Genomic DNA, 25251 nt, shown 5'->3' with positions numbered 1-25251 from the left:
TGATCGTCGTGGCTGGGGAACCAAGCCCGGCTCTCCACAGCCTCCCCTGCGATGTTCACTCTCTGCCGGACGACTGGGCGGTTGCTCATGGTCGACGCCCGTGCTTCTGGCCTCGACTTTCTTCCACCGCCCTCCCGGAGCGAATCCTCGAAGGGAAATGCAGAGTTGCAGGTAGATTCGAATCGACACTCGTCGCCACTGTTAGATCCGTGATTCTGAGAGTATGATGTTTTTCAATAACCACACGGATGCTGTAACTTAACAATCAACAGGTATTTACTGGAGTAGGGTAGTCTCAAGACTGGGGGTACAGAGGCATGCGCAAGGCTTATATACAGGTGTGGTCACTGCCAGTACTACAGTATACAGGAGCTGTAAAAGTAGTTCTCTCTTAAAGGTACATACACTACAACTGCAAAGACAGACAAAAAGGAGCCGGAGTAAAAAAAATGTGGTGCACTATTCACGGGCAGGGCTGCGGAAGAGATCGGATTGTGGCTTAAGGAAGATTTTGGAGTTAAGGATAATGGTCAAGGCGCCTGAATGATATTGCCTGCTCATCAGAATATGGCCTTGACCACCCGAAAATATATATATATTTTTTAAACGCCTGTATCCTAACTTGCCGCTTGTAGCTGTGCTGAGTTTGGTAATGCCAATCCCTACTTACTACTGCATGATTTGAACTGATGTGTCCCTTTTTGAGTGTACAATCACCCCTTTTTCTGTGCTCCACCTCATTACCTGTTTATCAGCTCTATGGCATCTAACCCAGGTATGATTCTTGCCTCACCCCACCACCCCCACATCCCCATGTCTGCATGACTCTCCTTAATGTTTTATCTCCCTTTGCCCCTTCTCCTTATCTCTTCCTATCTTCTTTCACTATTAACCTTCCGCCCCCCCCACCCCTGCATTTGGCTGACCTGGTATGCTCTTCTCTAGCTGACCCTTTTATATCCCCCTTGAGGTGACCCCTCCCCGCCATGTCTCATTCTTTGCTGATTTCCCCATCACCGCCCCTGCAGCCAAATGTTTGTCAGTTCCACCCGTAGACGATGTCCCCAAACTCCCTCTCTGCTTCCCCCACCAAAAACCCCCCAAATAATGCAATAAAATCACACACACACTAATATATAAAAAGCCAATAACACAAATATAAAAATATGACTCACCACAACAACACTATGTAAAGAATCAATAATAAAAATATCACCACCTATCTGAAGATATAAAGAGCCTATAACAAAAACATAATACCCCACACCATGACAGTCAATAACAAAAACATATTACCCCCTACATCAAGGTACAAAAAGACATATTAGGCCAAGGAGGCGTACCTCCGGAATATACCTCCGACCCGAAAGAAATACGAAAAGTATCTGCTGGCTCCCGGGCCTTGGGCCTGCAGGTGTACGCCTGTGTAAAGGCCCACGGATCCAAGGGACGCATGCAGTTCGGAAGCATCCCTGGGATCACGTGGGCCAGGTCAATCAATTAGAAAGGGGGATTCCTCATAAGCTAATTGGGATTCCATTTACGAACAGAATCCCTGTAAGCGAATGAGAAATCGCCAAATAAATAAATAAATAAATAATCAACACAACTGAAATAAAAATAATGTTCCCAGGTTCCAAATTAATTAAAAGTCCCTTTAATTAAGCATTCAAAATAAAGATGTAATTTTTTGAAAAATAATTTTAAACGTTTTAATCCGGGCCATTAAAAAAAATCCGAGCTGAAAGTGGCAGGGAATACAACTCGCAAAACATTACAATTTCTTCAAATAGTAACGCTGGTTATATTCTAATGCAGAAGGTACACATTATTCAAAACATCACATGCATCTTTTAAAGCTAAACGCTAGCAAAAGAGAAGGTAGTTCCATTTTACACATACCTGATCCGTAGTACGGTGAAAGAACCATCCTTCATACCCAGAGCAAGATGGATGCCATCTGAACTCACAGCAACACAACGAATTGGTTCTTCCATATTGCATCGAGCAATCAGAGCATGATCAATAAGACTCCATATTCTACAACATAAATTCAGTCTACCATAAAAAGGCTAAATAAATAATAATTGAGCTGTTCAATAGTCTAAGCTTAACATGTTCTTTCCAATTGATCCCAAACATTATTTTGTATTTTGTTCCTCATTCAACAAAACAAGTCAATAGATGGCCAAAGACTGAACCATCCCCTCATTCCTGACTGATGTATACATGCTGCGGGAAATTTATGGGGTTGGAAGAGGAGAATGGGGGGGGGGGGGGGGGGGGGGTTGGGGAATTACCGCACAAAAATAAAGGTTGCATTTTAATTTGCTATGTAATTGATCATTTATTTCAATTGGAATACTAGAATTTGAGAACCTACAGAGCAAATGCGTTATTAACTGAGCAAACAGAGTAAACACTCACAAATAAAAAGACCTACTTTTTCAGTGGCTAAATACATATAATTTTCAAAGTGATCGCCCATCTTCTATGCTCCCAAGGAAAATGATGGTAAAATAATGTAAAAATTACCAAAGTACAGTACAAGTCTTATGTCCAGGTGTCCTTATATTCAGCGGCAGGTTACACACTGGCATAGGTTTCTGCACATCAGTCTTTAGCTATGGCTTCAAAGTGTAAGAATTTTCAGCTCCATGAGGCCAAAGCAGAAAATTGAATCTGAATGTGCAAAAAGAATCACCTTAACTTCTGATTTAGGTAGATGGCTAGCTGCAATAACATGAAAAGTAGCTTAGAATAGCTATAAAATTAATATGGAAAGGCAAGTGCTTTCTACAACTGTAATCACCAGATGTTATAAATTGGATTCGACCAGTTACTGCTGCAAAGCAGAGTAGTTTACCTATTTGAGCTCAATCAATATGCAAGTCATACATCGACAGTAACAGTACTTTAAAAAAAAAGGTATCTTTTTGATGAGGTCATGATGAGAAGCTTCACATTACTGAAGCTCCTCATAAAAGGATTTTTTTTTGCTTATATTTAATATTTTCACCCCTAAATTAGTTTTATGGAAACCAGAAAGCTGGTCCAACAATCTCCTGTGGAAGAAGAAAACTGTTTTGTCACTGACCCTCAAACATGGTATAAACCACTGTTGTCCAATAGAAACTGCCACACACGTGACTACAGCAACACTGTTTTAGCCATGTGCACTAATTTTAGTAGATATGCCCAGATATGGGTGTCACTGGCAAGGGCAGCATTTATTGCCCATCCCTAGTTGTCCTAGAGAAGGTAGTGGTGTGTCTTCTTGAACAGTTGCAATCTATGTGCTGAAGGTACTCCCACAAAAGAGAGTAAAGTGGAGAGGGTAAAAGTTTTAGGATGAGGATAGCTATTTAGCACATCTTAATTCAACCATCCAATTGTTACTTAAAACATTCTAGGTTTTTGACCTTCACTACTCTTCCTGGAAGACTAAATCCATATGTCGATCAATCTTTTGTGTAAAGAATAATTTCCTGGCATCAATCCTAAATATCCTTCTCTTCCCATTCCTGCACCATTACCTCTGGTGTCCCCCAAGGATCTATCCTTGGCCCCCTCCTATTTCTCATCTACATGCTGCTCCTCAGCAACATCATCCAAAAACAGTCAGCTTCCACATGTACGCTGACGACACCCAGCTCTACCTCACCACCACCTCTCTCGACCCCTCCACTGTCTCTGAATTGTCAGCCTGCTTGGCCAACATCCAGTACTGGATGAGCAGAAATGTCCTCCCACTAAATATTGGGCAGACCGAAGCCACTATCTTCGGTCCCCGCCACAAACTCTGTTCCCTAACTGTAGGATTCTCAAAATTTACAGATCCCCCATTACGAAAGAGAAACCATATTAAAGTGATTCTGGACCCTTGCTGAAAACTTCAGGAGTGATAAAAGGACATGTTGGGCCTAAAAAGGAGATTCAAGATCAGAAATCAGACATGGCATTTTAAAAGGACATGTTCAGGCATGTTTTGAGAAAAAGGCTGCAACAAAGAATTTGGGATCTACCTATGCAGTAGCCAGTTTGAGTATTCGAGGTAACCAAACTGTCTGGGGGAACTGTAAACGTCACTCAGCCCCTATCAAGAGATTTACATGCTGACAATAAGACCCATGAAAGAACAGCCTCGCAGAACCCATCAAAATCATGCATAAACCAAATCGTTTAGCCAACCTACAAAGAATCTCAGGCCCCACAGGAAACTCAAAGCTTGAGGACAATTCACTACAATTAGATAAGAGCTCGACAGCTCAGTAAAACCATCCCGAAACGACTTCTCACATTTTTAACTACTTCAACAACTCAGGAAGCCATCTCAAAACCGCTTAAACAATTTACACAACTTAATATTAACGAGCCCGCCAAAATCTAACAAAAGACTTGAACAGATTTGGCGCGCAGATTAGCAGGCCCCGTTTTGTATAATTGGGGGCCTGTTCAACGGTTAAACAGTATCATCTCACAGTTCAGTAAGTTCAAGTTCAGCAAGGTGGAGCGATGTTCAGTACAGGAACATCATACAGGTGTCATCTCACAGTTCCAAGTTCAAGGAGAGCCATCGCCGAGCAACATCGAGGTCGAGGAGCAAACATCTCGAAGCAGTTCTCTCTCGAAGAAGTAACACACCAACGGACACCTCGCAGCACCAAGGGCCCCATGAAACAACCAACTGAATATTATCCACAGCCAACCGGGTAATATTGGGCCACCGCGACCAACGAAAGACCAACTTGGAAGAAACCGAAGATTGCGCAAGTTTTTCCACTCTACAATCTATCCTGACTTACCCCTGGGTAAGATTTTATCCAAAAGACTCTAGGCCCTATTTCTAGCCAAAGAAAATTGGGTAATCACCTGATAGATCCAACACGCACCCTACCGCATCAGCGGACTCGCGAAGACTGACCAGCTACGCAGGTGAAGTCCTCCACCGCGTCCAGGGTACGGCAGGCCCCAACCGACACATCTAGTGAACCCCAAAATCGCGAACCAGCTCAACTGTCAAGAAGTCGTTTTGGTGAGCATTATCCCTGGTCCTTCAGAGCCTAACTTAGCTAGTAAGGTGGGATTGGGAGGGGTGAGAGATTTGTCTACTGTAATTTTTCCCTCGTGTATGTCGAAGTGTTTCCCCATTTTGTTAGAGTGTTATTATTGTGTTGTATTTTCCTTTCTCAAATAAAGATCAAAGATCTTGCACCAAAATCAGTTGTTTGCTGCACTTTTATCACAACCCCCAAATAAGTCCAAGGTCTAGAACCAAGGGAGTCGGAGCGATTCGAACTGCTCATAAGTCAGAGGTGAAGCTGACCCCACACACCACCCCCTACACTAACCATCGACTCCATCCATCTCCCTGGCAACTGTCTGAGGCTGAACCAGACTGTATGCAACCTTGGTGTCATATTTGACCCAGAGATGAGCTTCCGACCACGTATCCGCGCCATCACTTAAGACTGCCTATTTCCACCTCCAGAGCATCACCTGACTCTGTCCGCCTCAGCTCATCTGCTGCTGAAACCCTTATCCATTGTTACCTCTAGACTGGACTATTCCAATGCACTCCTGGCTGGCCTCCCACATTCTACCCTCCGTAAACTTGGGGTCATCCAAAACTCTGCTGCCCGGGTCCTAACTCCTGGCCTTCTTTGACCTCACAAAGGCCTTCAACACGGTCAACCGTGAGGGATTATGAAGTGTCCTCCTCAAATTCGGCTGCCCTCAAAAGTTTGTCACCATCCTCCGCCAGCTTCACGACGACATGCAAGCCGTGATCCTGACCAACGGCTCCACCACAGACACAATTCACGTACGGACAGGGTCAAACAAGGCTGTGTCATCAAACCAACGCTCTTTTCGATCTTCCTTGCTGCAATGCCCCATCTCACCCTCAGTAAGCTCCCCGCTGGAGTGGAGCTAATTTACAGAACAAACTGTTCAACCTCCGTCGCCTCCAGTCCAGATCCAAGGTCGTCCCATCGTCTGTTGTCGAATTACAGTAAGCAGACAACGCTTGCATCTGCGCTCACTCGGAGGTCGAACTCCAAACCATCGTCAACACCGTCACCGAAGCGTACGAGAGCATGGGCCTTACACTAAACATCCATAAGACAAAGTATCCTCTACCAACCTGCCCCCACCACAGTACTGCCCTCTGATTATCAAAATCCACAACAAAGCCTTGGACAACATGGACCGCTTTCCATACCTCGGGAGCCTACTGTCAACAAGGGCAGATGTCAATGACGAAGTCCAACGCCGCCTTCAGTGTGCCAGTGCAGCCTTCGGTCGCCTGAGGAAGAGTGTTTGAAGACCAGGCTCATGGTCTACAGAGCAGTAGTGATACCCACCCTCCAGTATGCCTGAGACATGGATCATATACAGCAGGCATCTCAAAGCACTGGAGAGGTACCAACAATGCTGCCTCCGCAAGATCCTGCAAATCCATTGGCAGGATAGGTGCACCAACGTCACTGTTCTTGCTCAGGCCAACATCCCCAGCATCAAAGCTTTGACCACGCTCGATCAGCTCCAATGGACGGGTCACATCGTCCGCATGCCCGATACGAGACTCCCAAAGCAAGTGCTCTACTCGGAGCTCCGACACGGCAAGAGAGACCCAGGTGGGCAGAGGAAATGTTTCAAGGACACCCTCAAAGCCTCCTTGAAACAGTGCAACATCCCCACCGACATTTGGGAATCCCTGGCCCAAGACCGCACAAAGTGGAGGAGAAGCTTCCGGGAAGGTACCGAACACATTGGGCAGGATTTTCATTGGGCTGTGGAGGTGGGATTGGAGGCGTGTGGGGGGGTTAAAATCCCGAAATCGGAGGGCACGAACCCATCCCGCCTCCATGCCAGTTTCAAAGGAGGCGGGTACCCGACCTGCACTGGGACCTGCCTCCCTGAGGCGGGAAGGGGATTAGTGCCAATTAACTGCCTGTTAACAGTTAGTTAACAGGCAGTTTTTAGCCTAATCCCTATTTTCATTGGTGAAATGTGGGATTCCCGACGGCTCCAAACCATGCCAAGTTAGCGAGGCGGGCCATCGAGATGAAGGGCTTGGAGGGGGTCGAGATGTCCGGTGTTCATGTGAGTGATGGGTGCATGAGTGCAAAGGTAAGTGTGTTTGGTGTGTGTAAAGTGTTTAAAGATGTTTTACTTACATGTACTTACCTTTACAGCCTTCCTTCCTTCAGGTCTCGGGAGTCCCTCATCTCACCAGCACAGAAAGCAGAATGGCCGCCAGCTGTCAAAAGTTCCAGCATTCAACTTTCTGTTCCGGGGAGATTTCTAAATCATCCTGAGAGGAAGGAATTAACCTGGAGTACAGATGGTCAGTGTTTGACAGCTTCAAACAGCTGTGAAACGCTGATATTTCATCTGTCAAAAGGTCTTGACAGATGAAATATCAATCTGCGACGTCACCTGTTGCCGGGTGACCCTTAATTGGCCTGCTGAGCCCGCCCAGCGGGCTCAACAAGGTCAATCAAGTCAAAATTGCGTGGGTTGGCTAGAACTCGATGGAGGCGGGACTACAACCCCGAAAGTTGTAGTCCTGCCTCCTACCCACCACCTCAATGAAATTCCAGCCCAATACCTCAATTTATGAAGCCCAAGATCCCATATGCTTTGCTAACCACCTTCAGGGACCTATGCACATTAACTCCCAGGTCCCTCTGTCCCTGCATACTCTTTAAAACTGTGCCATTAAGTGTATCTTGCCTCTCCCTGTTCCTTCTGCCAAAATGCATCACCTCACACTTCTCTGTATTAAATTCCATCTGCCACTTGCCTGCTCATTCTGATAGAAAGGCTATGTCCTGTTGCAGTCGATTGGTATCATCCTCACTGGTTGCCACACCCCCACGTTTGGTGTCATCAGCAAATTTAGAAATTCTACTCTGTATTCCAATATCCAGGTCCTTTATATATATCAAAACTAGATAAAAATTGGCACTGAGCCAAAGGAGGACATATTAGGAGGGTTGACTAAAAGCTTCAAAGAGATGGGTTTTTAAGGAGGGTCTTAAAACAGGAGAGGGAAGCAGAAAGGCAGAGGCTTAGTGAGGGAATTTCAGAGTGCAGGGCCTCAACAGCTGATGGCACGGCAGCCAAAGGTGGGGCAGAGAGAGGGAGAGATGAACAAGAGGCCTGAGCTGGAGGAATTCAGAATTCTCAGAGGGTTGTACGACTGGAGAAGGCTACAGATCGGGAGAGGTGAGGCCATGAAGGGATTTAAACATGAGGATGAATCAAAGTAGGTCAGGGAGCACATGATGGGAGAACGGAACTTGGTACAGGATAAGACATGGGTAGCAAAGTTTTGGATGAGCTGAAGTTGTTCCATCCCCTTAACTATCTACAAGAGCACCTCTCAGGCATCTCCTTTCCAGACACAAGGGGCTAGATTTTCGGGGAGCCGTCAGGCGGGGTTTCAGGCGTGTGGGGGGGGAAATCCCGAATTTGGGGGTCCTGACACCATCCCGCCCAAAACCCCGCCCCACGTAAGTTTCAGGGGCGGCGGGTACCCGCCCCGCACTGGGACCCGCTGAAACCAGGCGGGAAGAGATTAGTGCCAATTAACTGCCTGTTAACAGGTAGTTAACAGGCAGTTTTTAGCCTAATCCCTATTTTGAGGGGTTTCGTGTGGGTTTCCCGACAGCTCCAAACCACGCCAGGTAGAGCAGGTGGGCCGTCGGGTTGAAGGAGTTGGAGGGGTCGCGATGTCGGCGCTCAGGTGAGTGATGGGTGCACGAGTGCAAAGGTAAGTGTGTTTGGTATGTCTAAAGTGTGTAAAGAACTTTTACTTACCTGTACTTACCTTAACAGCCTTTCTTCCTGTAGCCGTCGGGAGTGCATCACTCAGCCGGAACTTAAAGCTGAACAGCTGCGATCTGTCAAAAGTGACAGCCTTCAGCTTTGAGTGCCGGTGTGAGTTCTAACTGAGTCTGTGCAGAATGACTCATGTCAGAACTCAGACTGTCAGTGTTTCACAGCTTCAAACAGCTGTGAGACACTGATATTTCATCTGTCAAGGACTCTTGACAGATGAAATTTCAGTCTGTGACGTCACCTGTTGCCAGGTGGCCCTTAATTGGCCTGCTGAGCCCGCTGGGCGGGCTCAACAAGGTCAATCAAGGGAAAATCGCGCGGATTGGCCGGACGTCGAAGTAGGCGGGTCAAAAACCCGAAAGGGGATGTCCCGCCTTCTTCCTGACAGGATCGACAAAATCTTCCCCACGGAATCAACCTTCTCTGCATCTCCTCTAGCACCATATGTTTTGGTGACCAGAAGTGTACACAGTATTCAAGCTGCAGTCTGAGCAGCGCACTGAATAGTTTGATCACAAATTCATTTGATTCTGCTCGATTGACGATATAGGTCAACATCCTATTGGCTTTGTTGATTGATGCTCTGCATTGTTTAGACATGCTGAGTGTTGAGTTTAAGGCTCTTATGTCATCTGAAAGAGAAGAGGTCTGAACATACTCCACGTGCACATCTAAACTGTATCATCTGTGTTAGATGAAACCGCCCCAGGCAATATTAAGTAAAACCTGGAAGTAGAATATGCCTGTCCTGCTGGTCTTTACTGCACTCTGTTGTGGGGAGAAAGGGGCATGTTTGAAAATAAGTTAAAATGAGTAGCTTGCATTTGAAAGGAAGTAGACAAATTATACCAACTAAAATCATAACATGTGTCACCGTATTATCTGATAGCCATGGAATAATCATCACAATTAATTATACAAACCTAACAGACCGATCATCACTCCCAGTTACTGCTAAAGGTTTTGTTGGATGAGCTGCTAAGGCCCAGAGCTCTCCTTCACAGTGACCTTGCATAATTAGGAAAGGCTTGTTGCGTTCATGTACCACGATTTCAAAGATTTCGCTGTCCTGCGTGCCAACCAAAATATGATCTCCTTGCCAACATACACTCCTCACTGAGAGACCTGGTAAAGAAAATGAATATTAAAAAAAAAATCAAATAGATTGCAAGTCTTCGTGAATTTAATTATTAGGTGTCTGTATAGCCTTAAATGAAAGAGGTTAGCTAGTAATACAAAAATACACACCGGGGGGGGCGCGGTGGTGAAAGACACCAAAACACAGCAAGTAAAATTATTTGACTTTGACAAATGTCATAACACAATCAGAAAATATATGAATGTGTAAAAACAGCCAAACGTAAGAAGAAAGTTCACTTTTAGATTATAAGCTTCAATACAAATTTATCAATTAGTCTGAAAAGGTAATAAATAGAATGTTGTGGTGGTGGATTTATCGCAGGCAACTTAACACTACAGCTGAGAGATGCATGTAAAAATACATTATTTTTCCCCCTTTTTTTTTAATCAATGGCACATTTTTGAAAAGTGTAGATGAGCGAAAAGACCTTGGTGTTCATATACACAAATCCTTAAAGGTGGCAGGGCCAGTTGACAAGGTGGTTAAAAAGCATGCGAGTCACTTGGGTTTATAAATAGAGGCAGAGGATATAAAAGCAGAGAGATCATGCTGGAACTTTATAAATCACTGGTTAGGCCTCAACTGGAGTATTGTGGACAATTCTGGGCACCACACTTCAGGAAAGATGTAAAGGCCTCTGAAAGGGTATAGAGGAGGTTTACCAGGATGTTACCAGGGATGAGAGACTTCAGTTATGAGGATAGATTGGAAAAGTTAGGACTTTTCTCCTTGGAGCAGAGAAGGTTAAGAGGTGACCTAATGGAGGTTTTCAAGATGTTGAGAGATTTTGATAAGAGTAGATAGAGAAAAATGATTCCCTCTGGCGAGTGGGTCAATAACAAGAGATCATAGATTCAAAATCATTATCAAAAGATCTAGAGGCGAGATGAGGAAAAAAAAAATTCACTCAGAGCCTTCAGCCAATATCTTACCTACATACAAATTTTACCCTGAATCACCACAGCTTTGAACTTAACTGGTAGCATTTCATGTGGAACTTTATTAAATGCCTTTTGGAAGTCTGTATGCAACATTGGAAGGTTTACCACAGTCTACTGCTCTGCCACTTCCTCAAAGAAGTTGGTCGGGCAGGGCTTCCCCATCTAAAGTCATGTTGACTGTTTACTAGGTGGTAGTTGGAGGGACACAAGCTTATTCCTGTTACCTGTACTTCAATTCCATGTAAAATAATGGAATTGGTTAAGACTAATTGGTCTGTTGTTGCCAGTGTCTGTTATGCTACCCTTTTTGAATATAGGCACCACATCAGCCTGCTTCCAATTTATTGGTACTTCCCCGGTGTCTATTGACTATCTCATAATGGCCCTGAAATTAGGATCGGGAGCTTGCCGCGCGTGCAAGCACCCGATGTGCACTTACCCGGCGCGCTGACATTTGAATCGTGGCCCGCATTGCATTTCCTCTCACTGGCCTGCTTGAGGTCCTGCCGCGCTGTGCGTGTGTGACCCAGCGGCGTACTTAGTGCGATGAGCCGGCTGGGATCACGTGAGCACAGGGCAACCAATGGGAGGTTGCAAAAGTTCATTCATGAGTTTGACAGTAAGAGCTGTCAAACTCATGAAAACTCCTGGCTCCAAAACACTACTTAAACTTGAAAGAAAATTTAAAAAAACATTGCACTACTTAAATGAACCATAAATAACTGTAAAAAACAATTTTAAACAATAATTTTAAAATTTGCAAAAAATTATATTAAAAAAAAAATCGGGGCTAAAACTAAACTTACCTTACTGTAAATTCTTTAAAAATAAACCTGTGGAAATTTTTTAAATAAATTGTATTAATAGACCACTTACCTGTAAAACTAAGTACTTACGTGTGGTTTTTCAATGCGTAAAAACCAGAGGCCTTTACACATGCGCAACTCTCTAAAAATAAAGGAAATCCAAGTCGCACGCGCAGACTCCTGCGCGCACGCGTTCAGCCTCTTAACCCCTTGGGTCAGAGGAGAGGAAATGACGGTTTTCCCCGCATGCGCTGTGCATGCTGAAAACCGGCAATTCCTCCGGGCCCACGCGTGAGTACCCCGTCCGTACTCACGCGTTGGGAGAGGAATTACTGGGCCAATGGGTCAGAGCCTTGAAAATCTCCTTTCTAATTTCTCTCAACACTCTTAGATAACTACCCATCTATCCTTAGGGATTTATTTATTTAAGTCCTTTCAGCTTGTCCAGGATTTCCATCTCATTTCTATCAGTCCTGTATGTTGCCTTGGTACTGTCTTTTTAGAGAGGCACACTGTTCATATCTTCCCTTGTGAATATTTGGAGGCAGTAATTGTTCAGAATATTTACTATCTTGGGCTCACCTTCAGTTTCAATGCCATTTGCATCTTTTAATATTCTTTCCTCCTCTCTGCCAGTCCTCTTTGCTATTGTAGTATTGAAATCATTTTTCAACTGTTCTGTTTTTCCTCTGCAGCTATGCTTTTTCTAGGTCTCTCTTTGCTCCTCTGATCAGCCATCTCCTTTCTCCCTGCAGGATTTGTAAAAGTAATTTTTTCTTTATTTCATTTTAATTTGGTTGTTGATCCACTGAGGATCACGTTAGTTTAGTCTCAGCTTGCTGATCTTCGGTATGTATTTCTCTTGTATGTTTAGCATTTATTCTTTTCAGGTGTTCCATTTTTCTTCTACTTTAATGTTGTTAAACATCCTCCCCCAATCTCTTCCAATACATTCATTTTAAATGTTCCCTTATCTCTGAAGTTTAGCCCTTTTAAAAAAGTTAAAAACCTTGCTCCTGCTCCGGGTCATTTACAAATGACCCGGAGCAGGAAGAGCACTGCCTTTCATAACTTCTGTTATGCAATGAGCTGTGATGCAGTCATGCACCACATTTACCGACTCTGACTCGTTTATATGGGATTGATTGATTGAAATCACCCATTAAAATAACTTTCCTGTTCTCACACACCCTTCTTTTCTCTTCACAGAGTAAACTGTCCCCTGCCTTGTGCTGACCTGGTGGGCTGTGTTAACTTGGATTTTTTTCACATTAAAGATTTATATCTAAAGCAGCCTCACGTGCTGGACTACATAGTGTGTGGCATACATGTGTTCGTACATGTATGTAAGTAATCTGTAAACATAAAATTTTAATGAAGTGCCAACCATGTCAGTCAACATGAAAATAACTGAGATTGCGCAACCTGTAATATTTGCATACTGAGTTGTCATTGGCCTGCAGGCATCTGTAAGGACTGCTATTGTTTAGAAGACCCAGGGGGCCCCGACTCCATTTTGTCCACACGGTGCTGGATGATTGAGAAAGCTTACAGACCTGATGCTTCATTAAAAAAGAGTTTAAACTGTAATACTCCGTTGTCCTGCAATTTATTATTTTTGTACAAAGTGTGCAAAACAAGACACAACCTACTGACCAAAATTAAATAACTGATTCCCTGCAAGCTACAAATCAGTGGCAGATCGACTAGTACACATCACGAATACAAATGTCACAGATTTATCTCAATTCAAACCAGCTCCATGAAAAGCCCATATGGAATACAACTGCATGGCAGGGGTACAAAACAAAACATCCAGAAAGTTCCCCGTGGTTTTTATAATACATAATTGAGAAATCTAGGTGAAAGGCCAGGGACACATGCTGCAAGACAGCACCAAGTTTGGAAAAAAAATAAGTCAGGGTAAATCAGAAAGTGGTGATTCATGATAGCAAGCATGGTTTTAGTCTGTAGATAGTGTAAATGTATTGGATATGTTGCACAAATCATTTTCACAATAGTTATTAGTGACTACTTTTCAGAAAAGCACAATATAAATATGGAGGAGGAAGGCAACTCAACCTATCTTAGCATCTGTAATCAAAGCCTCTACAATCCCACTGCAGCATCTAATTGTTCAAATGATACTAGGATTTCTACCTCCACCACTCTCCCCAGAACTCCACTCTTTAGGCTGGTCAGTGTGTGAAGAATTTCCTGTCATCAGTCCTAGATTTGCCTTTTACTAGTTTCTGCGTACTCTTGCCCTATTGGCATAGCTTAATTTGAAGTAAACTTCCGGATCTATCTTTCCATGCTGCTTATCTAGTTCTAAAGATTATCTCTTGGCCAGCTCTCCAAGACTGAAAAGCCAATATTTCGTCAGTCCTTCCTCATACCCAAGTCCTTATGTTATGGGTCAGCCTAGAAGTCTTTCCCTGAAGTCCCTGCAGGGCTTCAGCACCTCCACTGTGTTTTGTGACCAGAAGTGGATGTGGTCTGACCAGTGCACTGTGAAATTTGAACAGGAATTCTTCCATTTGCCTTCTACAGTGGCTGCCACTCTTTCGTCAACTGCTGGCGGGAACCATGGCAGCCGCCGTTTTCGTCCTTACCTTTGCACTGCCGGTAACTGGCAGCGCCATCCCGAACAAAAGGCCGGCGTTGTGACATAAATCGGCGTGCAACGCCGACTTAATGTTACAAGCGCGAACTTCTACTTTAGCGCTGAATCCGAAGCATGCCAGGTTAACCTGATGTGCAAGCAGGCTGACAGTGGCGATGTCTGCACCTCTTAAAAGGGACACACACATCGTTCAGGTAAGTTTGGATTTAAGGTTTTGGACTGTTTTTAAAAAAATTTTATTGAAGCGGTGGCTTACAGCAATAGATGTGAAAAGTTTTTTTTAAGTGTGTAGAGAGTGCTGCTGGATGCTTGCAAGGGCTCGGATGGTAAATGAAGGCCTTTGAGAAAACAGAACATGCTGCAAATGCTCATCAGGTCACGCAACATCAGTGGAGAGAAAAACAGAGTTCACATCTCAGGTCAAGATGCTGCTGGACCAACTGAGTATTTCCAGCATTTTATGCTGTAATTTCACATTTACAGCATCCACTTGCAGAGGGAAGAGGAGGACACAGAAGAGGAGGAAGCCGCAGAGGAGGAAACAGAAAAAGAGGAGGAATCCGACGGAAGGATGCTTCCCAGACAGCCCCATCATGGCCAGGATACCCGGAATGGAATCATCCGCCTGCGGTCCCAATGACTGCAACCCCAATTCCTCTTTCAACATTAGTCCCACACATTACCTTCCATCTGTTACTGACCATCACAACGTCCTCTTGGCCACGATGCTGAAATAAAACCACCACAAAGCAAACTTTCTAATCCACCTATATACGCCTATCCATCCAATGTGACATCAAGAATTCAACACATCACCCGTATGCATTCTCTTAGTGAGTGTCTTGTGTGTGCCTTTGCCTATCCTACTGATGTCATGCAGTGCTACCCCAGTGGCTGCAGCATGGCTGTTGGAAGGCTGCTGACTTTCAGTGGGGGACACTGCAAATGTCCTTGCTGGTTGACCTTGAGGAGCTGGTGGCAGGGAGTGTCAAATCAATCATCTTCTTCTTGTTCTTCTTCACTCTCCTCTCCCTGTTCTTGGTCACCCACTGGCTGGGCAAGCTGCATTTCTTGGGTGTGTGAAATGAGGAAGGTGGAGTTGTGGCGATGGGAGGGCAGGAAAGCATGAGGGGCCTGTCAGAAGGAGAATAACGTTTGAGGATAACAGCATCCTTTCAGCCCTGCCACTGGGCAAGGGCTCAGCCATGCTCCTGCCAAGGATGGCCTGCACCATCTCCTCCAAGGTGAGGCTAGGAATGGGAGATCTGCCTCGTGATTGGTGCAGATTGTTGGTAGGTGAGTGATGTGCATTGTGTGAGGCTAATGGTGCAGTTTTTTTAATTCATTCACAGGATGTGGGCATTTATTGCCCATCCTTAATTGCCCTTAAGGTGGTGTGGTGGTGAGCCATCTTAGACAACTGAGTGGCTTGCTAGGCCATTTCAGAGAGCAGTTAAGAATCAACCACATTGCTGTGGGTCTTGAGTCACATATAGGCCAGACCAGGCAAGGATGGCAGATTTCCTTCCCTCAAGAACATTAGTGAACCAGATGGGTTTTTAAACAACAATCTGGTAGTTTCATGGTCACCATTACTGATACCAGCTTTTTAATTCCAGATTTATTTAATTGAATTTAGATTCCCCAGCTGCTGTCATGGGGTTTGAACTCACGTCTCCAAACCTCTGGATTACTAGTCCAGTAACGTAACCACTATGGTACCGTTCCCCCTTGGTAGGAGACAGCTTTTGAAGATGCATTCACTGACATTGACCAGTGGTCATAAAGCTTCTTTGGGCACTGGAGTCAGGTTGTGGGGGTGACACTGCTGGCAGTAACAGCCTTGGTGATGTAGTCCCACATCATTCTTTCTGGAAGGCCTCCTGGCCCCATCGGGTAGAGGGACTGTCTTGCAGTGTTGACCCCCTGCACAAAGATGGAGTGCTGCGGGCAAGACCCTGGGTGCTCCTTCCCTGGCTTGCCGAGCCATTTGTGTTAGTGCTGAGGCATTTTCCCATTTTTTGAGGTTACGCAGGGAATTCAGCTTGAAGAGCTGAATATTCACATTTTGGACTTCTTTGTAATGTTAACTTTTTTTTTTTTTTTTTAAAGGCAGAAAGGGCTGAAAACTATGTTGTTTCACTTCATTTTAATTTGTATTGCTTCAGTGTGCACGACCCCTTTAATTCTCAAACCTCTTCATTGCCCACAATTCCTTGCGAGCTCCACAGCCTCGCTTCCAGAGGCTGTGGGAAGCTCCAACGCCGCTCCTGCACACAAACCTCGGGTCGGATGCCTCCAGTAACGACACCAGGACGGTGTTGCACGGCAGGTAAGCGCTGCGCCAACAATCTCCATCGCCCCAGACGAATTTTGCTTCGTTAGTGATGCAGCCATTTTCAGCGGTCGTTAACTCCAGTTGCCGGTCACTGGCAACTTTACTGTCTAAAACGAACTCCTCCCCCTACATCTCTGATGATGCATCTCACGCACATAGGGGGAAAAATTCATCTCTTTAGTGCCGCCTGTTAGTACCAGTAGATGGCGCTAATGTGCCGTTGAGACCAGTACCGACATGGCGAGGCGAATCCAGTGCCGCACACCAAATCTGGACACCCCGTAGCACTGCCAATAACAGCTATCACCGGGGACCTCAACGCCAGGGAGATCATGATGTCAGTGAGTATGCAATGCTCACTGAATGCCCGATTTTCTAAATTGTTTTTAGTCACTTACCTCACCACCTGGAGTAAACACCGACAGGGAGAGCTGGCGTGCAGCACCAGGAAGCCGGCTGTAGGGACGTTATTTCAAGGGATCATCGGTAATCACTCGCACCTGTCAGGTTAGTGCAGTTTCAGTGGCTTTTTGTTCGTTTCAGTTTCTGCAAGTTTCATTGAGTAATTTCAAGGTTCTTTTGTATCAGGAGTCTTGTGGCAAGTAAAAAGTAGCTACAGTTATTGTTCAAAGATTCAAACTGCAACACTTGGTAAGATTAATGGGGGCTGAACTGGCACATCACCTCGCCCTTCAGGATCTACGGCGGAGGGAGCGTAGGCAGCGAGAAAGACGGGAACATGTGCGCAGAGGGAGGAAGACAAGGACGAGGAGGAAGAGGACGAAGAAGGAAGAAGACAAGGAACAGGAGGGAGGGAGGAGGCAGCCGGACAATCGGGCTTCCGGACGGGCGGTCTGTGATGTGGTGTGCCACTTCCCTCCACATAGTGCGGCAGACTTGTGGCGAGAGCCTCCTGCCAGTTGGTGGGTACAGGACTGCCCGCCTTCTCTCCAACGATAAAACCAATGTCTCCAAAGTTTCATGGGAAAACCTGTGGGCTCTCTCCCTTGGGCAGCGATCTGCCATGAAGATTTGTAATTAAGTGCTCCTTCTCCTTCTTCTTCTGGTTGTTGACGCAGCTGCACAGCCAACAATGCTGAGAATGAGGTGCTGCAGCATCAATGAACCTCCCCTTTAAGTAGCGAAAAAAGCCTGTGGCAATCCTGAGTTGCGATTAGACTGCACCCGATATTGGTCCAGCCTTTAAGTGTAAACGCCAATGAGCTTGGGTTTTTAGACTTGATTTAAGACTCCCATCATGTTATTGAGCAGCGAGGATGAATTTTGCATGCAGTCTAGAGCATTTTCGCCTGGCGCTAATTCACCATCTTTTGTCCTAACAGCACCCATTCAATGGCTATAATGAATTTCTAGCTCTTTAAAATTTGTCCAAAGCAGTTTTAAATCCAAGGCGCAGGTAAAATTTCCAATGCAAACCCAGGCTTCAAAGAGAAGGGAGGCCTATACAAGGGAAATGATTGCAAGCATTTTTAACATTTTTATGAGTAACTGATTTCAGAATTGTGCAATTTTTACATATTTAGCTTATGCTATTTCTAGTTGTATACATTCACCAGGGTGAAGAAGGCAAAAGGCAGACAGAGAGATTTGATTGCATAGGTTTCTGCTGGCTACTCATTCTTCATCTGCACATTTTGCTGCATTTGATTTGTTCCCATTAGATTTAGTCAATTGCATATTTGATTGGTAGCTTAACAGATGTGTTTTTTTTTTAGAGACAATTAAAGAAAGAGCATGCATTTATATAGTGCCTTTCACAGCAGCAAGACATCCTTCACAGCCAATAAATTAGTCACTCTTTTTATGTAGGCAAACATGGCAGCCAACAAACATGATCAGTTAATCTGTTTTTCTGGTGATGGTTGAGGGATAAATATTTGACAGGTCAGCAGAAGAACATCCTTGCTCTTCAAGTAGTGCCATGGGATCTTTTATGTCCACCAGAACAGACATACGTACGGAGCCTCAGTTTAACATCTCATCTGAAAGATGGTACCTTTCAGTAGATTATACACTCAAGTCCTAGATTGTGGCTTGAACCCACAACCTTCTCACTCAGGTGCAAGATTGCTACCAATTAGCCAAGCTGACACCTGACCCTACGAATGCACAATAATTGGAGGGAAGACACATCTGAGGACATGCCTTCAGGCTCTGACGAAAGGTCATCGACTTGAAACGTTAACTCAGTTTCTCGCTCCACAGATGCTGCCTGACCTGCTGAGTATTTCCAGGATTTTCTGGGGGTTTTTCAGGTAAGGTGACTTTGAAAAGTACCAGCCCACAGGAATGTAGCAAAGGATAAATAATAAAAATGACTACATCCTGCAGGCTCCACTTTGCAAAACTACTGCACTGGCTCAATCGTGTCACTGATCAGACCATACCATTGTTCATGGACTAAAAAAGCCATTTGGCTTACTAAGCTCGCTCCTAATAGACTATGTAAAATTTATATATCATAGATCTTCCCCAATTCAGCGACCAAGGGAGAAACAATTATAGTAAAACTCCATTTTGCTCATTTCCTTTGGAGTTCAGTTTGACTGGAGACCAGGGGGATAATGCCTACTTTGATTATTTCACTGTCCTTGACCAAGCTTTGGGCAGGATATTCATTTCAACTTATTCTCTCTTCCCTTACTGGCCTGCTCACTGCTCCTGAAAAAGAATTTTATTTTGTATTCCTGCACAAAAAGAGACCCAGAATGCCTGGTATTTGCCCATCTCCAGGCGGAGGCCATAATTTTGAAGGATATTGCGGGGGAGGGGGGTGGTGAAATTCTCCACCCTCTTCATTCCCCCAAAGTTAGGTAATTCCGTAAAACCAGTCCTAACAGTGAAGCCTAACAAAATCATAGCAGGATCTTTAGTCAAATATATTAATGCTCCTGGGCTAAAATGCAAGAGAGTGAAGAGTATTATAGCCAACATAGATATAGAGGCACCAGAGAGGGTGCAGAGAATATTTACAAGGGTGATACCAGAAATGCAAGGGTATACCTATCAGGAACGGATGAACAGGCTGGGTCACTTTTCTCTTGAAAAAAGGCTGAGGGGTGACCTAATAGAGGTCTTTAAAATTATGAAAGGTTCTGATAGAGTGGATACAGAGAGAATGTTTCCACCTGTGGGGAAGAGCATAACTAGAGGCCATCAATATAAGATAGTCAGCAAGAAGGAAAGACTGGAGGAGGCTCGAGTGGAGCATAAACACTGATATGGACTGGTTGGGCCGAATGGCCTGTTTCTGTGCCGTATATCCTGTGCCGTATATCCAATGTAAACACTTTTCAAAGCCACTTATTGCGCTGCAAACCCAAGACATGCACACACATATAACCCACATGCAGTCTTTCAACAAACCTTGACGCTAAATGACAGTTATAGACAGAAAAAGCAACAGGTTATTCCTTTACCTCTGTATCCTTGATCAGTTTCCCTGAGATCAATCAAAGTGATGGGTTGGAAATTTAAATCCCACAAGCGAACACAACCATCTCGGCCTCCTGTGGCAAATCCCTCTTCACAGGCATTCATACTGAAGATTCCTGACTGAATGAGTTTTTAAATAAAATGTCACTTTGTTAATACTGTGAAGTTAACTTTATTACTATGATGAAGTCTTTATTTGCAGAATTTCAAAACAGGCACATCTTGAAATATGCATGGCGACAGATCAAACATTACTAACTTGGGTATTCGCAATTACATAGAACAGCAAGCTGAACGCATTACTATTTGTAGGGCATTGAAACTTATAACTAAGTATGGCATCAATAGTACAATTAATGCAGTGCTTTTCATTTAGCTAGTTAGACTTATTTTCAAAACTAGACCTGTGCAATCTAAATGTTTAAATGTGTTCTTTTTTACATGAGGCAGGAGACCAGAGAGAAGAGCAGTCAAGCACAAGAACATGTGTGGGAGAGAGAGGGAGAGAGAGAGAGAGAGAGAGAGAGAGAAACACAGACAGAAAAAGGAAGAGAATATTATTTTTAAAGTGTAGTCACTGTAGCTTTGTAGATAAGCACAGTAGCCAACATGCACACAGCAAGGTCCCACAAACAGTAGATGAGATAAATGACCATTTTTGGTGGTGTTGGTGAGGGATGAATGTTTCTACTGCATTTGCCAAAGAGGGTGGAGATACAAGAAATGATTGGAGAGGGAAAACTAAGCTGCCCGGACTGTGACCTGTCAACCTGGTGAGCCTGCTGCAAAGTAAACAATATACTTTAAATACTGACCTTCCTATTTATTTTTGGGTCATCTTTGGCATTTCTTTTGATTCTACTTTTTCTTTACAAAATACAAATTTTCTGAATTAAATATTACTGAATAATGCACCACGGAATGAGAAGCTGCAGAGTGCAATCACATGCTGTTACAGCAAATTACAATTGCATTTTTCTGGCTGTAGTTTAAACCCACGTGTGACATTATTGGGTAAATAGGAATGCCATGTCATGTCATATACCATTAAAGTTTCAATTCAAGAATCTATGGGGGGACTTTTAACACCCAAAAACAGGTGGGTTTGGGTCGGGTGGGATGTGAAAATTTAAAAAATCTCAAATCCGACCCCAACCCGCCCACTTCCGGTTTTAACGAAGGCAGGACGAGAGGGCGGGCAACCAACCCGCTCCCAGGAGGCGAGTTGGTCATTTAAATATAATAATGAGGCTGCGTGCCTCATATTTTATCTGTCTTCCAGGTTTAACCCTGGCCGGCCGGGTTTCCCGGGTCTCGGGAAACACAGCAGCTAAAGGAAGGCGAGGACTGCCACGTGGAGAGGCAAGTGCTTTTCCAGCACTGCTTGTGGGCCAGGAGAAGCAGGAGCGCTACCTCTCAGCCTCCCAAGCTAACCTGTTTCCCCCTTCCCAGGATCACCACCTGCCTACGACCCCCCAGGATCGCAGACACCAGCAACCCCCCCAACCACAGATCCGGACGCCCATCCACCATGCTATCACAACCCTAGCAGCAGGCTACCTGTTCCTGGGCATGTGGGGAATTCCTGACCCCCCACCCGTGTCAAGATCGGGGTTTATGTTTCTAAAGGAACGAGGAAGATTGCAAGGTCACAATCAATACCATTTTACCCTTGAACTGAATTCTAAAGTGTAAAATAAGAAAAAAGTGCAAATGCTGGAAACAAAAAAAAAGCTGCACATGCACAGGACATCCATCAGCATCTGTAACGAGAAAACAATGTTTTCAGAGAGAAAATGTTTCCAACATTTTGAGTGTGTGATCCTTCATCAGAATACAATCACAGACTCCAAACTTCAATAACCTGCCTCTTCTCTTTACAGGAGCTGATGGGCCTGCTGTGTATGATCAGCATGTTCTGCTTTTATTGCCAATTGGTTGAGTTATCACGTACAGGAAAGTATTATGCACAGGAGAACAAATGCCCATAATCTAACAAGTAAATGGCATTTGGTTGCTCAAAACGTCAGTATAAATCCTCAGTCATATTCAAACTTTTGAAACCCTAGTTCCAAAAAAGAGACCTCAAAAATGAATTAACACATTTCATCATTTGGCATTTTTTCCATTCAAAAGCAATACAATTCCAGTCATACATACTTACCCCATGTGCACTGTGGACAGTTCGCACAAGATTAATCCCTTTCCATACATAAATGTCACCATTTAGTGCTCCTGAATAAGTAATCTCATCTCGTGCACAGGCCAGGCACAAAATAGTCTGGAGCTCTCCAGTTTTGCCAAATACACCCCGTTTTGCTGTTAAGGCATTCCCACATAAACTCCAAAACTGAAAAAGAAAAAAAAAAGCAACTTCAGGTTTGTACTTCAAAAACACATACACAAAAAGAAATGTTATTTCCAAATCTATAATTCAATACCTAAAGAGAAAGTAGATTACTTTTGTTATACTAAAAGTCTTGTGTCTAACACTTATAAAAATAAGCAATAATATATTTGATGGCAGAGAGTATAGAATTTTTCTTTGTGACCAGAAATGGATAACTCTTAAATCTTTGCAGCAACACATTGGGCTGGATTTTCATTCAGAAGGAGGCGGGAGTACAACTTTCGGGTTTTAGTCCCGCCTCCATCGAGATGCGGCCAATCCACGCGATTTTCACTTGATTGACCTTGTTGAAACATAGAAACATAGAAGATAGGCGCAGGAGTAGGCCATTCGGCCCTTCGAGCCTGCTCCGCCATTCAATGAGATCATGGCTGATCATCCAAATTCAGTACCCCGTCCCTGCCTTCTCCCCATATCCCTTGATCCCTTTAGCCTTAAGAAATATATCCAACTCTTTCTTGAATATACTTAATGAACTGGCCTCCACCGCCCTCTGTGGCAGAGAATTCCACAGGTTCACCACTCTCTGGGTGAAGAAATTCCTCCTCATTTCAGTCCTAAATGGCTTACCCCTTATCCTTAGATTATGACCCCTGGTTCTGGACTCCCCGGCCATCAGAAACATCCTTCCTGCATCTAGTCTGTCCAGGCCTGACAGAATTTTATAGGTTTCGATGAGATCCCCTCTCAATCTTCTAAACTCCAGTGAGTATAAGCCCAATCGACACAATCTCTCCTCATACGTCATTCCTGCCATCCCAGGTAGCAGCCTGGTGAATCTTCACTGCACTCCTTCCATAGCAAGAACGTCCTTCCTCAGGTAAGGCGACCAAAACTGCACACAATACTCAAGGTGTGGTCTCACCAAGGCCCTGTATAACTGCAAGACATCCTTGTTCTTGTACTCGAACCCTCTTGCTACGAAGGCCAACATACCATTTGCCTTCTTAACCGCCTGCTGCACCTGCATGCTTACCTTCAGCGACTGGTGCACAAGAACACCCAGGTCTCTTTGCACTTCCCCTTCTCCCAATCTATTGCCATTCAAATAATAATCTGCCTTCCTGTTTTTGCCACCAAAGTGGATAACCTCACATTTATCCACATTATAGTGCATTTGCCATGTTTCTGCCCAATCACCCAACCTGTCCAAATCATACTGGAGTTTCACGACATCCTCCTCACAGCATACCCTCCCACCCAGCTTTGTGTCGTCTGCAAATTTGGAGATATTACATCCAATTCCCTCGTCCAGATCATTAATATATATTGTGAACAGCTGGGGTCCTAGGACCGATCCTTGCGCTACCCCACTAGTCACTGCCTGCCACTCGGAAAACGACCCGTTTATTCCAACTCTTTGCTTTCTGTCCGCCAACCAGTTCTCTATCCAAGTCAATACCTTGCCCCCAATCCCATGTGCCTTAATTTTGCACGCTAATCTCTTATGCGGGACCTTATCGAAAGCCTTCTGAAAGTCCAAATACACCACATCCACTGGTGCTCCCTTATCTATTTTACCAGTTACATCCTCAAAAAATTCCAGTAGATTAGTCAAGCATGATTTACCTTTTGTAAATCCATGTTGACTTTGTCCGATCCAGTCACTGCTTTCCAAGTGCTCTGCTATTACATCTTTTATAATGGACTCTAGCATTTTCCCCACTACCGATGTCAAGCTTACCGGTCTATAATTCCCTGCCTTTTCTCTACCACCTTTTTTGAATAGTGGGGTAACATTAGCTACCCGCCAATCCATGGGTACCGTTCCAGAGCCTATCGAGTTCTGGAAGATGACCAGCAATGCATCTACTATTTCTAGGGCCACTTCCTTAAGTACCCTGGGATGTAGATTATCAGGTCCTGGGGATTTATTGGCCTTCAGCCCCATCAATTTTCCTAACACCATTTCCCTACAAATACTGATTTCTTTCAGTTCCACCCTTTCATCAGACCCTATGTTCCCCGGCATCTCTGGGAGGTTATTTGTGTCCTCCTTTGTGAAGACAGAACCAAAATATGTATTTAGTTGGTCTGCCATTTCTTTGTTCCCCATTATAAATTCCCTCGATTCTGACTGCAAGGGACCTACGCTTGACTTCACCAATCTTTTTCTCTTCACATATCTATAAAAGCTTTTACAGTCAGTTTTTATGTTCCCTGAAAGCTTACTCTCATATTCTATTTTCCCTTTCTTAATTAATCCCTTTGTCCTCCTTTGTTGAATCCTAAACTGCTCCCAATCCTCAGGATTATTGCTTTTTCTGGCCAATTTATATGCCCTCTCCTTGGACCTTATGCTATCCCTAATTTCCCTTGTTAGCCACGGTTGGGTCACCTTTTTTGTTTTATTTTTATGCCAAACTGGGATAAACAAATTCTGTAGTTCATCCATTATGTCTTTGAATGTTTGCCATTGCCTATCCACCGTCAACCCTTTGAGTGCCATTCCCCAATCAATCCTACCCAACTCGCTCCTCAGACCATCGTAGTTTCCTTTATTTAAATTGAGGACCCTAGTCTCCGAGTCAACTACTTCATTCTCCATCTTAATGAAGAATTCGATCATATTATGATCACTCCGACCCAAGGGGCCTCATACAACAAGATTGCTAATTAATCCTTTCTCGTTACATAATACCCAGTCTAAGATGGCCTGATCTCTAGTTGGTTCCTCGACATA

The 25251-nt window shown here is 44.3% G+C and overlaps 1 protein-coding gene across 5 annotated transcripts in view; it reads right to left on the bottom strand.

The window, feature by feature from the left end:
- Positions 1 to 25251, bottom strand: part of LOC147109195 (echinoderm microtubule-associated protein-like 5) — a 236892-nt gene that overhangs the window by 154960 nt on the left and 56681 nt on the right. For all 5 annotated transcript variants that reach the window (XR_015080190.1, XM_086002884.1, XM_086002885.1 and 2 more), the window contains 4 exons: positions 22323 to 22508; positions 20143 to 20278; positions 9774 to 9975; positions 1903 to 2040 (listed from right to left, as the gene is read on the bottom strand). Coding sequence is in view for 4 of the 5 variants with exons in the window: in XM_086002884.1 (XP_085859010.1) it covers positions 1903 to 2040; positions 9774 to 9975; positions 20143 to 20278; positions 22323 to 22508 (662 nt within the window). In the remaining variant the exon portion in view is untranslated. The remainder of the gene's footprint in view (positions 1 to 1902; positions 2041 to 9773; positions 9976 to 20142; positions 20279 to 22322; positions 22509 to 25251) is intronic.

This window comes from Somniosus microcephalus, chromosome 12 (genome assembly GCF_052327205.1).
Source record: "Somniosus microcephalus isolate GS21.2 chromosome 12, FLI_Smic_1.0, whole genome shotgun sequence".
Classification (NCBI taxonomy): Eukaryota; Metazoa; Chordata; class Chondrichthyes; order Squaliformes; family Somniosidae; genus Somniosus; species Somniosus microcephalus.
This window is presented reverse-complemented; position numbering and strand designations above follow the sequence as displayed.